The sequence below is a fragment of the Ursus arctos genome, unplaced genomic scaffold (assembly GCF_023065955.2).
Source record: "Ursus arctos isolate Adak ecotype North America unplaced genomic scaffold, UrsArc2.0 scaffold_17, whole genome shotgun sequence".
Lineage (NCBI taxonomy): Eukaryota > Metazoa > Chordata > Mammalia > Carnivora > Ursidae > Ursus > Ursus arctos.
Window position 1 is genome coordinate 15797167 of NW_026622841.1, and position 12293 is coordinate 15809459.

The 12293-nt window shown below is 43.8% G+C and overlaps 1 protein-coding gene across 1 annotated transcript in view; it reads left to right on the forward strand.

The window, feature by feature from the left end:
• Nucleotides 1–12293, forward strand: part of CCBE1 (collagen and calcium binding EGF domains 1) — a 225886-nt gene that overhangs the window by 178783 nt on the left and 34810 nt on the right. Inside the window, exon 3 of the mRNA XM_026496408.4 lies at nucleotides 12059–12111. Coding sequence (XP_026352193.2) covers nucleotides 12059–12111 — 53 coding nt within the window. The remainder of the gene's footprint in view (nucleotides 1–12058; nucleotides 12112–12293) is intronic.

A 12293-nucleotide genomic window follows, 5' to 3' on the forward strand; every position in this document is an offset into this window, starting at 1 on the left:
ACTAGGGAGAAAGATAGAAGGCTCTGTTTAAAAACAGGCTTGTGGATTCTTTGCCTTTGAGCTCTAGCCCCATCGAGGACGCTCTTCTATTCCAGTTTCGCAGTGAGAAGTTAATTCTCTTCTATTAGTTTTAAGATATAACACATTCTCACTAAGGAAGTTAACACCCAATCATTGCAGGAAATCTGGAAAATACAGGCAAGCAAAATGAATGCAACTAGGTTGCCCAGGAGTTCGCAGTTTAGGAGTCCTAAAGAGAGGTCAGAATTGAAATCCTGGAGCTGAATCCACCTTTTGAAGGAGAGAGAGCAGGAGGAAAGGCTGGCTGAGCTGCAGAGAAAGCCCACGGTGGGAGGAGAAGGCGGAGGACCAGTCAGGAAACTTCAGGATGTTTTGGTAACCAGGGATGACTTCTTGTATTGTTTGGTTTATCGTGAATAATTCAGTGCTTGAAGATATGATTTTCTTGATGAATGCCATTGTAGCAGATTATTAATAACCAGGCAGGGGCACCTGGGTAACTCAGTTAAGTGTCTGCCTTCGGCTCAGGTCATGATCCCAGGGTCCTGGGATCAAGCCCCACGTCAGGCTCCCTGCTTAGCAGGGAGCCTGCCTCTCCCTCTCTCTCCACTCCTCCTCCCCGACCCGACCCCGCTCATGCTGTCTCTCAAATAAATAAAATCTTAAAAATAAATAAATAAATAACCATTCAGGTGTTCCTGGGATGATGGTTAGAGGGTTGATAGAATAAAAACACAGCAGCAACTAGGGCCCAGGGCCCCACGGTGTCACTGCATAGGGTGAACTGTATTGCTGCAAGGAACAGCCTCCACTCTCCACGCGCTGTCCACGGATGATGACCCAGAGTGAGACACGACTCACGGTTCCTGGCACTTCTAAAAATTAGCAGCCATGGTAATAAACATCAGCAGAGATGCGTTTGCTTAAATGTGCCTCATGAATGGGGGAAATGGTTGTATTAAAATCCTCTCTAAGGCAAACCTCTATTAAACCAGTTTTCTGATGTGAGAAAAAGAATGAACATCCTTCTAAACGATACACTAGATCCCAGAAGGCATTTCTTAATAAATGCCATATATTGGTTCCCGGTGACTTGGCCAAGAGCAGTTTGGTTGAAACCTAGTTGGTCAAGTTTGTCCAGAATGTCAATCCTGAGGAGTCTCTGGGTGACGTAAATCCTGACAGGTGCCTGTGGGCACTGCTCTGACGCGTGCTCGCAGATGTGACTCCTTCACCAGCTTTCAAAACCAGCAGCTTCCAAAACCGTTGCCAAGCCTGGCATTAGAAATGTACCAAAGCGCCCTCGAAAAATCCCTAAAGATCCCTTTTTATTATTATTATTATTTCCTTTATTTTCTCTTATTAAAAAATCAGTAGCTGCTCATCGCAGGAAAGTGAGAAAACTCATAAAAAAGAACCTGACTTACTGTGGTGATCATTTCACAGTGTCTACAAATATCAAATCCATATGTTGTGCGTCTGAAACTGCTCTGAAGTTATGTCAGTTTTATCTCCAGAAAAACCCCACAAGGAACAGCTTTCATCTTACCCACATAGAGAGAGCTGTGAATACCCAACCCAACCTTTCTTTTTTTAATGAGAAGAGATCTCACAACCTGTGTGTGTGTGTACACACTCACAGACACAATTTTATTGTTTCTTATACAAAGATAGTGCCAAACTACCTCTCTCAATTTGTTATTTTTTCTTATGTTTTAGAAATGATCAACTTCTCAAATGAATTAGGGAAGAGGCAGCCAGCAAGCAAGATGATGAGGGTTGATGGGGCAGAGAACTCACTCGGGGGAGACAAGGAAGGAGGGACCAGGGAGAAGAGAGCTGGGTGAGAGCACTGGCATCGTGGCAAGGAGGCAGTGGCTCAGTCCTGGGTTCTCGTCTCCAGGAACCGAGCAGACTCCGGGCAGCTCTCTGCGGAGGTCGCTGACCATGTGCGTCTGAGAACCCTGACAGGGCAGGGAGACAGGGAGGTGCTGGCAGAAACGTACAAAGGTGGCCACACGTGTTCTCAGCCCTGGGCTGTTGTCTGCACCTCCCAGGAGTTCCTGGGCCAGCTTTGAGCAAACAGTACAAGATCGGGTCATGTGCATGCATTTCATCGTTGAGAACAGAGATTACGCTGGTCAGAGAGAGGGGAATGGAACGTGTTAGTGGCCCGAGAGGGTTTCACTTCTCCTGCGTTCCGATAAGATCATCTTTGTGCTGGAGTGACCGTGGAAACGAAACAGCCAAGACACTGGCTTTTGAACTGCAGTCACAGAGGCTGCATCTCCCTGAAAGCCAAGCCAATGGGCAGTCAGACTGTGGCAAGCTGCTCACTTCCTGGGGCCGCCGCCCCTAAAATACCCCAGCGTCCTTGAAGGCGAGCATTGGAGTGGGGACACAACAGGAAAACCAGCCCATTTCTTTCTAGGTTTTGTGTTTGATGTATGCCAGCACCGTACTGAGTTCGGCAGGCTTCTTCACTCCTTGACCCCTCATACCAAGCCAGGGAGGTGGGTACCGTTACTATCGCATCTTACAGACGAGGACATCAAGCTAAGGGGACTTTAAGTCATTTGTCGAGAGTCCCACGGCTGGAAAGCAGCAGAGCCTGGATTCAAACGTGGGAGGTCATCCCCCAGGGCCAGGACCTTCACCACCAGCTCTTCTGTCTTCCTGGGAAGTACATGATGAACGTTTGTGGAATGAATAGATTATTACCCCTTGCAGCCTGTAGGGATAAATGCTTTCTGCTTGTTAGCTCAGCCCCATCTAAGAATAATCTTCACATGCCAAAAAAAAAAAAAGTTCTGTAATTCACAGAACTAAAACCTAGATGATACCATCTAGGTATCAGGTAAGCCCAGGGGGTTACTGGCTAGAGGAGTGACTTCAACAGCATTCTCGCCTCATTTGATTTGTGTGTGTGTGTGTGTGTGTGGTAAAATACACATAAAATTTACCATATTAACCATTTTTAGGTGTAGTAGTAGCATGAAGCACATTCACACTGTTGTGCAACTGTCTCCATCCATCTGCAGAACTTTCTCATCCTCCTGAACTCACACTGTGTACCCGTTTACCCACGACGCCCCATTCCCTCCCCACTCAGCCCCCGGCCACCATCTTTCGACTTTCTGCCTATGACTTTGACCACTTGAGGTACCCCCTGTACGTGGAGTCGTACAATATTCGTTCCTTTGAGTGATTGCACTTCGCTTAATGTTTTCAAGTTCCATCCATATTGTAGCACGTGTCAGAACATCCTGTAAAGGATGAGTAATACTCCATTGTGTGTATCACGTTTTATTCATTCATCTGTCAAGGGACATCTGGGGTGTTTGTGCCTTTGGCTGTTGTGAACGATGTTGCTGTGGACAAATACCTGTTTTGAGTTTGCTCTCATTTCTTTCGGGTATGTGCTCAGACGTAGACTTGTGGGGTCAGGTGGTTACTCTGTGTCTAATTTGTTGAGGAACTGCCACGCTGTTTTCCACATTTGATCTTGACCAACAGTAATGGTGCATATGAGAGCGTGTTATATGTAACATACTCCTTATGATTCTCTTCATGTTTTCACTGAGATTTGGCAGGAACAAGATGCTTTGTAGATGAATAAATAGGTAGGTTTGTTTGCTTCTTTTTTTTTTTTTCTTTCTACCTTAATTGATTGCCAGAGTAAACATGATCTTAACTCGATTTGCCTGGGAGAAGCACTTTCTGGTGAAAGGGCTGGAACCACGCATGCCTAGATGGGAGATGAGTCATTTTACTGGGTTTTGTTCTCAGGGCATCTGGTATAAAAGGAATTCTAGTAGTTCATGTGAAGTCATGCAAAGCTCAATAAAAGTTTTGGCAAAAGAAGAAGGCTGAAAGAAAGAGGAAAGCTTTCTTACAGGAGTTTTACGAAGAAATTCAGGACCATTTTTAAATCCTCAGGACTTTAGGGGCGCCTGAGTGGCTCAGGCAGTTAAGCAACTGACTCTTGATTTCAGCTCAGGGCATGATCTCAGGGTCGTGAGATCGAGCCCCAAGTTGGGCTCTGGGGTCAGTACAGAGTCTGCTTGTCCTTCTCCCTCTGCTCCTCCCCCCGCTCGTGCTTTCTCTCTCTCTCTCTCTGTCTCTGTCTAAAAAATAAATGAATACAATCTTTAAAAATCAATCAATTCATCCATCCATCCTCAGGCCGTTAATGTGGTCCCAAGCGTTTGGTGGGCTGTGTTGTTCCTGGCAGGAGGCGCTCATGGCCCCATGTCTGGCACGCCACGGCAGGATTAGGGGGTGGAAAGAGACCATGCATACTGGTGTCTGCATTTTCCCAGCCTTGCCTCTCTCCACTTAGGACTGGCTGGTTGGGGGGTGGGGAAGCTGCCATTGGCTGGCCTTCAGAAGCCATCAGCAGGAGGCTTTCGTGGTGTTGGAATGAGATGTTCTGTTGAAGGGGTTCTTTAAAAACGTTTGGGTGGCGCCTGGGTGGTAAGGGGCGCCTGGGTGGCACAGCGGTTCGGCATCTGCCTTCGGCTCAGGGCGTGATCCCGGCGTTATGGGATCAAGCCCCACATCAGGCTCCTCCGCTATGAGCCTGCTTCTTCCTCTCCCACTCCCCCTGCTTGTGTTCCCTCTCTCGCTGGCTATCTCTATCTCTGTCAAATAAATAAATAAATAAAATCTTTAAAAAAAAAAAAAAAGTTTGGAAATTCTGTGTGCCTGGGCAGGATTATCTGCTCGTTGAGCTTCTCGGGTACACGTTTCTCCGAAGACTGTACCTTCTGCCCCTTGCAGTGGTGGATGCAGGGTAGCTGACAGAGGGTGCCTGGGGGCGGGGAGGGAACGGGAAGTCCAGCTTCTCACCACGCTTGCAGAATGTCTTGCTCTCTTCTGGCCTGCCCTTTCCTCGGGACCTGGTGTGTACGATTCCTAAGTCAGGCTGGGGTTCTGCAGGGTGTTGGCTTCTCCATGGTAACCTCTGGATGCTCGTAGATTTGAAGCTACTCCACTCTGCAAAATCACTTCCCAGGGGCACCTGGGTGGCTCAGTCAGTTAAGCCTCTGCCTTCGGCTCAGGTCATGATCCCAGGGGCTCGGGATCAAGTCCCACATGGGCTCCTTGCTCAGCGGAGAGCCTGCTTCTCCCTCTGCCCCTCCCCCTGCCCATGCACACTTGCAGGCTCGCTCTCCCCCTCTCATTCTGACAAAATCTTTTAAAAAAATTAACTTCCCATTCTCCCATCTACTGGCCATATTCCTATTAGACTCCATATTAGAATCATGTTCTTAATCCATGGATTTTGACCTTGTGTTTTTCTTAGTCCCATTATTTGGGATGTGAAAGAAGAGGCCAAAAATACTACTTTTGCAACATCTTGAAAGCAAAACTTTTCTCCCTCCTTCCTTTCTCCCCTCCCCCTCTTTTGTTTTTGGAAGAAGATACCGGCCATTGAATAAGAAGTGGAAGGAAGAGATGAGCGGTAACACGAAGGCATCTAAGAGTGGCTCTTGCTGTTTCCTTGCTGTGTTTATAAAGCTGCAGCTAGAACACTGTCCGGCCCTAAGCCAGGCCCTGTGCTAGGTACCTTTATTATCTGTAATCCCTGGGATAATTCTGCAAGCAAATATTATTATTCATCTTTTATCCATGAGGAATCTGAAACTCAGCGAGTTTTTTAAGAAATGAGCCCAAGGTCACATCGCAAGCTCTTTAAATGACAGAGCCAGGATTGTAAACCAAATTTGCTTGACCCCAAAGCCATTGCTCCATCTGCTGCATGTAGCTTGGCCCAGAGAACCCTAAAATACTCTAAACAGTGCAGTTCTTTCTCTCGTTTAAAAAAAAAAAATTCTCCGTCTCGTGCATATCTAGACAGCTATGCAAAGGACACCCCAAATAAATCTTAGGAAAATTTACGATTGCAGTGGAGCAAGTGTTGAAATATTTCTTGCCTTATAACTCACTTGACTTTTCAAGCCCCCTTCTTGTCCTCTAATTCTATAGGCAGTTTTGTTTTGTTTTGTTTTGTTTTGTTTTGTTTTGTTTTGTTTTTAATGCTCTTCTAGAACCTGCTAACAGCACCCAGTCCGATGATGGTATCTCTATCATCGTTTTCCTGATTCCATTTTTCCTTCCAAAAGCTCTCACACACACTTGGTTGCTGGGATAGATCTCTGATGCACTGTTTTTATTTATGACTTTGTATGTGTGTTAATGCCCCGGGGCACCCAGGGGAAGCCTCCACAGACTTTCCTGATTAGTGGATGCTGCCCTTTCTATGTAACAGCCACCTCTGATCACCACTTCCCCTCGCCAAGAAACGAGAAAAGCATTCGCATTTGGAAAACCCAGCTATGACACATGAAGCGGATTAAGAAGGACCGTCTCCCCAGAATCCACATGAGCTTTTCCCATCTTCGTTTGTTTTTCTTAAAGATAAAAACCACACCACCATGTTCGTAGCTCGGTCTAAGAAGTGTCTGTGCTTGCATAATGAGCGGGAGATTTCACTTTGGCTCTCTTGACTTCGTTATACACAAATGATGTTGTAATCAATCTTCGAAATGGCATGACATGTGCGGCCAGTGGTGTTTTTTTTTTTTATACTTCGGAATATTTCATTGTTTATTTTAAATGGTGGTTTATGTTGAATGGGTGTTTAACATGCAACATAACGCAGTCTTCCCTGGAACTCTGCAAAAGCAGGAAGGTACCCTGGAGTCTCAGAATTCCTTCTCTCAAGCAGAGAGATGGTGTTAGGTATGCAATTAAGAAAAAAATGGCCAAGGGGAAGTTAATTCTTAACTGAGCAGGTATTTAAATGAAGCATGGCCATTCTGAAGCTTAGATCTCCTGATAGAGCTCCGTAGGCTTTTGAAAGCATATCCAATCACTGTTATTTGATTTCATAAAAAGGCAAATGACAGATTACTTTGGGCTCCCCTAAATGGATAATCCCAAGCCTTTGCAATGCTCAGCAAGATCAGAGTGCCCAAGTATGCTGTCTTGGACGTGGAAAGAGAGATTGTTGTAAGAGTTACATCCTTGTGCATGAACTTTGAAATGCCATCGAACTTTTCAGCGGCTGTATGTTAGGTGCGCTATTTAAATAGAAGGAGACAAATAGAACCATATGTTTCAATGTGCTGCTGTACTTAAGATGTATCAAAAACACGTGTTTCCCCTCCATCCAACTTTCCTGTGATTGCCTTGGGTTTCAGATAATCTGGGGTACTGTTCTTCCTCCTCACGGTTTTCTGTAGGACAGCTTCAAGTAATACAGTAAGAGCTGTAAAATGTTAATGAACATGCTATTAAGCAGTTTTCTTTCTGGTGGTTAGGAACTTGGACTTTCTTACGCCATGGAAAACTAGACAGAGTGTAAGTTTCATGGAATGTAAAGGTAGATCCTCTACCTCTGTTAAAAATAACAATAATCATAAATTTCTACCCCAGGGGCTTCCCTTGTCATGTAAAATTATGAATCAGTTGGAGATGTTGGGAAATTATGTCTAATTGGAAAACTCTGGATATTGCCACACATCCTTCATAGCGGTAAATCAATCTCTCTCTCTCTCTCTCTCTCACACACACACATACACACATAAAACAAAATATGCTGAGGAAAGATTCAAAATAATCTATATAGAGTGTACAGATACAGATTGGCAAATGCGTCCTTTGCGGGGGAGGGGACCCTTCGTTATTTCACTCAAGTCCGATTCGGGAGCATCCCACATACCACTGGTTTTTATGATGGAAGCCCACTTATTATGTTTTTGAAGTAAGATTGTCCACCGCAGTCGGATTGCACATGAGAAGTGTTGCAGGGAGAAATGAGGCTGTGCTGCTGTACCCAGGCGACTTCAGAATGTTCTTACCAGACATGTTTGTAAGTTGTATACATTTATACATTTTAATACATTTTATATAGAGTTTATACATGGATTTAATAAAATTCTTATAAATTTTTAAAGTTTTGGAAAGAGGGGCACCTGCGTGGCTCAGCTGGTTAAGCATCTGCCTTCGGCTCAGGTCATGATCCCAAAGTCCTGGGATCGAGCCCAGCATCAGGCTCCCTCTCAGCGTGGAGTCTGCTTCTCCCTCTGCCCCTGCTCCCCCCCACCCCGCCCCACTCATGCTCTCTCTTTCTCACGTGTACTCTCTCTCTGTCTCAAATACATAAATAAAATCTTTAAAAAAAAAGGTTTAGGAAGAGATTGCTGAAGTTTCTCCTGTGAGTGGTAACCCGCCTAGCAGACCAGTCTACAAAGACTGATTTGACAGGGGCACCTGGCTAGCTCAGTGGGAGAGCACGAAACTCTTGATCTTAGGGTTGTGAGTTCGAGCCCCATGTTGGGTGTAGAGATTACTTAAAGTAAAATCTTAAAAAGAATAAAATTGGTTTGACCAATAATATAACTAGAGTATACTAATTTGTAAATGTAGAAAGTAATGTTAAATTATTGTCTTACTAAAATGTGATGGAAAAATACATTTAAGTGTATCAGATTCTTCTTAGAAGGCCTTGTTTACCTCGTGGAAGGTTTGGACCATTTGACAAAGGTGGGAGTTTGCTTTGGGACCCGGATAATGCCTAATTTCCCAAATCTGTGGTTCATGCCCCCATATTCACTACAACATACAAATCATGTGCTCACATACCCACACGGAAGCATCGATAGAATGCAGGCAATGTGCACTTCCCAGTCGTTGGGCCATATTTAACTCCCTTTCCCGTCCACCTAGAAAGCATGTCCAAATACAAATGATTGAGAGCAGTATTTCAATGGGAATAAACTTGAATGTGATTGCTCTTATGGTTACAAAGAAATCGTTTGATTTTTTTTTTATAATGATAGTTTAACCTTTATAGTCAATGCAAAAGATCTTGGGCTATATTCTGGATATTTGCAAATTCACCGCACCCAGGTTAATTCTTAGCCTCTGAATTAACATACTGATTTTGGAAGTGGTCAAGGGAAGCTTCCCAGGAGCCCAGCTGGGCGAGAATGGGAGGAAAGGGAAGAGTAATGAGGCTAGAGAGATGGAGAACAAAGGGAATGTCTGCTACAGTGGAAATGTCAGTGTTGTACACTTTCACACCCAGTGTAGACACTTTGTGACCATGTAGATCCATTTACAACCCTGCCATTTTTAATTCTGTAGTTCTCTTTGTTAAATTTACTTGCATTATGAATCCCACAAGACAGTAGCATAATTTTTGCTTTAAAATAATTACGCATGAAAAAAATAGCCTATTATATGTACGCAGACACTTACCATGCATGAGGCATTTCGTTCCTTCCTAAAGATCCAAGTTTTCCCCGGTACCCTTTTTATTCTGAAGAATTCCCTTTATCGTTTCTCATCACCCAGCTCTGCTGGTGATGAATGCTTGGTTTTCTTTAATCTGAAACGTCTTTATTTCATCTTCATTCTTGAAGTGTGTTTTCACCAGGTATAGGATTCTGGATTGACAGGCTGGTTTGTTTTCTCAGCATGTAAAAGATGTCCTACCACTGTTTCTGGTTACCATCGCTTTTGATGAGCAGTGCATGGCCACACGCTTATAGACGTGCACTTTCTCTCTGCCTGCTTTCAAGATTGTCTCTTTAGTTTTCAGCAGGAGGACTATGATGTCTCTAGACATTTTTTTTGTACATTTTTTGTACATATTTAACCTGTTTCAGGTTTGCTAAACATCTTTAGTCTGTAAATTTATGTTTTTCACTAAACTTGAGGGTTTTTTAAGATTTTAACTCATTTCAGAGAGAGAGAGCACAAGCGTGAGTGGGGCAGGGAGGGAGGGAGGCAGAGGAAGAAGCAGGCTCCCCGCTGAGCAGAGAGCCTGACACAGGGCTCAATCCCAGGACCCTGGGATCATGACCTGGGCCAAAGGCAGACGCTTAACCACCTGAGCCACCCAAGCGCCCCATCAACTTGGGATATTTCAACCATTTTTCAAATTTGGTTTTGGCTCCATTTTCTCTCTCCTCACCTTCCGGAGCACATAGACAAATACCATACATTAGAGCTTTTGAAATTGTCCCACCAGTCCCTGAGGTATGGTGCATTTTTTTTAAATCATTTTTTTTTCTCTTTAAATTAGGTAATTTCCTGTGCCTATATCTTCAAATTCACTAATTCTTTCCCACTTCCTGTCACCACTCAGTTGTTAAACCCGTCCAGCAAGATGGTTTTTTTTTTAATTTGATATATTTCCCAGCTTTTCTATTTTGTTCTTTTCATAGTTTCTATTTCTCTTAGATTTCTTACTTTTTCATTTATTACGAGTGTATTTTCCTTTATATCATCAAACATAGTTGTAACGGCTGCTTTAACGTTGTGTCTGATAATTCCAACATCTGGAATTGGAGTTGGCATCATTGATTGTCTTTCCCTTGACAATGGGTCACATTCAACGTACAAGTTACGTTGTGGAGACCCTGGATCCTGTTCTAGTCATCCAAGAAGTGTTGGTATTTTTCCTTTAGCAGGCAAGTAACTTGGTGGGATGTAATATGAAAACCGTCTCATGGTAGGCTACAGCTCAAGCCTGCGTTGTAATTAGCCGGGATGTTTTGAGTCTGCTCCTCACAGGTGTGGTTCAGGGCTTACCAGAGCTTGGGAAGAATTTATATGCAGAATTTAAGGCTCCCCTTTCTAGCACTCTCCTTTCCAGGGTTTCCCTCAATTTTTCATTCCTCTGGTTGCCCCAGGTTTGTCCTCCATTGGATCAAGCCAAAACACACCATGGGTCCCCTGTGTTTTAGCTTTCCACACAACATAGCAACAGTGATAGGCTAAAGCCTTAAAAAATAGGAAACTTAGCCTGGGTTGGTCCCTTGTTCAAAATTTCAACTCTCCTCTTAAATCCTGCCTGCCTCTCTTTACTCACCATAACCTACCGGTGGTGATTTGCTTCTGTTTTGTCCAGAGTTTATAGTTATCTACAGGGGGTTGGTCTGTTAGGAGCTTACAACTCCATCCCAGAGACATAATCTTTCCAGTGGAGATTTACATTTTGAACTGATGACACCATTTCTCTGCCTCAGGCAGAGATACAAGTCTTGGAAATTGTTGTTAGAATTGCCTGTTTGTTGGGGCACCTGGGTGACTCAGTCAGTTAAGTGTCCAACTCTTTTTTTTTTTTTAAGATTTTATTTATGTATTTGACAGCCAGCCAGCGAGAGAGGGAACAGAAGCAGGGGGAGTGGGAGAGAAAGAAGCAGGCTCATAGCGGAGGAGCCTGATGTGGGGCTCGATCCCGTAACGCTGGGATCACGCCCAGAGCCGAAGGCAGACGCTTAATGACTGCGCCACCGAGGCGCCCCGAAGTGTCCAACTCTTGATTTTGGCTCAGGTCATGATCTCAGGGTCGTGAGATGGAGCCCCACATCAGGCTTCATGCTCAACGTTGAGTCTGCTTGAGATTCTCTCTCTCCCCCCTCTGCCCCACTCCCACGTGCTCTCTCTCAAAATGAGTGAATGAATTGCCTGTTTGATGTTTTTTTAATTCAGATAATTTAGACACCTTTCAGTACCATATGTGGTACAGGTATAAAGCAAGCACTCAAATGGGAGTCAGAATGCTTGGGTTCCAGCCTCAGTCTTAATAATAATTAGGGAACTAATTATTATTTTAATTAGCCATCATTATGTTATAATTACTTATTAGCTAATTTTTATAATTAGTAAGTTATGTGAATCCCTGGCTTGTAGGCTGAGGGGCCTGGCCAGCTTCAAACTTCCTTTATGTCCCGTAGGCCTCTGATCATCTAAGTATCTTGATGTCTTTGTGTTAATCCACTTCATAGGATTCAAGGGATTAATTTCATATATTATGTGGTGAAAGAGGCATCCTGCTATAAGGAGGATGTGGCCGTGTGCTACTGATATTTCCTCTTTTATCTCTGCTTCCCTTAAAACTACACTTCCCCTTCTTTCCCTTAGACCTTTTTCCTGGGCACAAGTCTTTCAGTAACTGAGAAGAATTATATTTTTAATCTAACATCCCATTTAAAATACGTTTTTGTTTGTCTCTTAGGAAAAAATGCTGCAAAGGGTATAAATTTGTTCTTGGACAATGCATCCCAGAAGGTATGTAATATAAAAGATTATGTCTTCTTACCTTGTTTGTGACTAGTCATTAGGTGTCTATAAAGTTCGGATGTACATAGAATGTATGTGGGTTATCTGTATGTAATTTCATTTTTTCTGGCATTAAGTTCTTCCAGTTTGATCACTAAATCATTACACAACTTATACACATATTTTGAGCA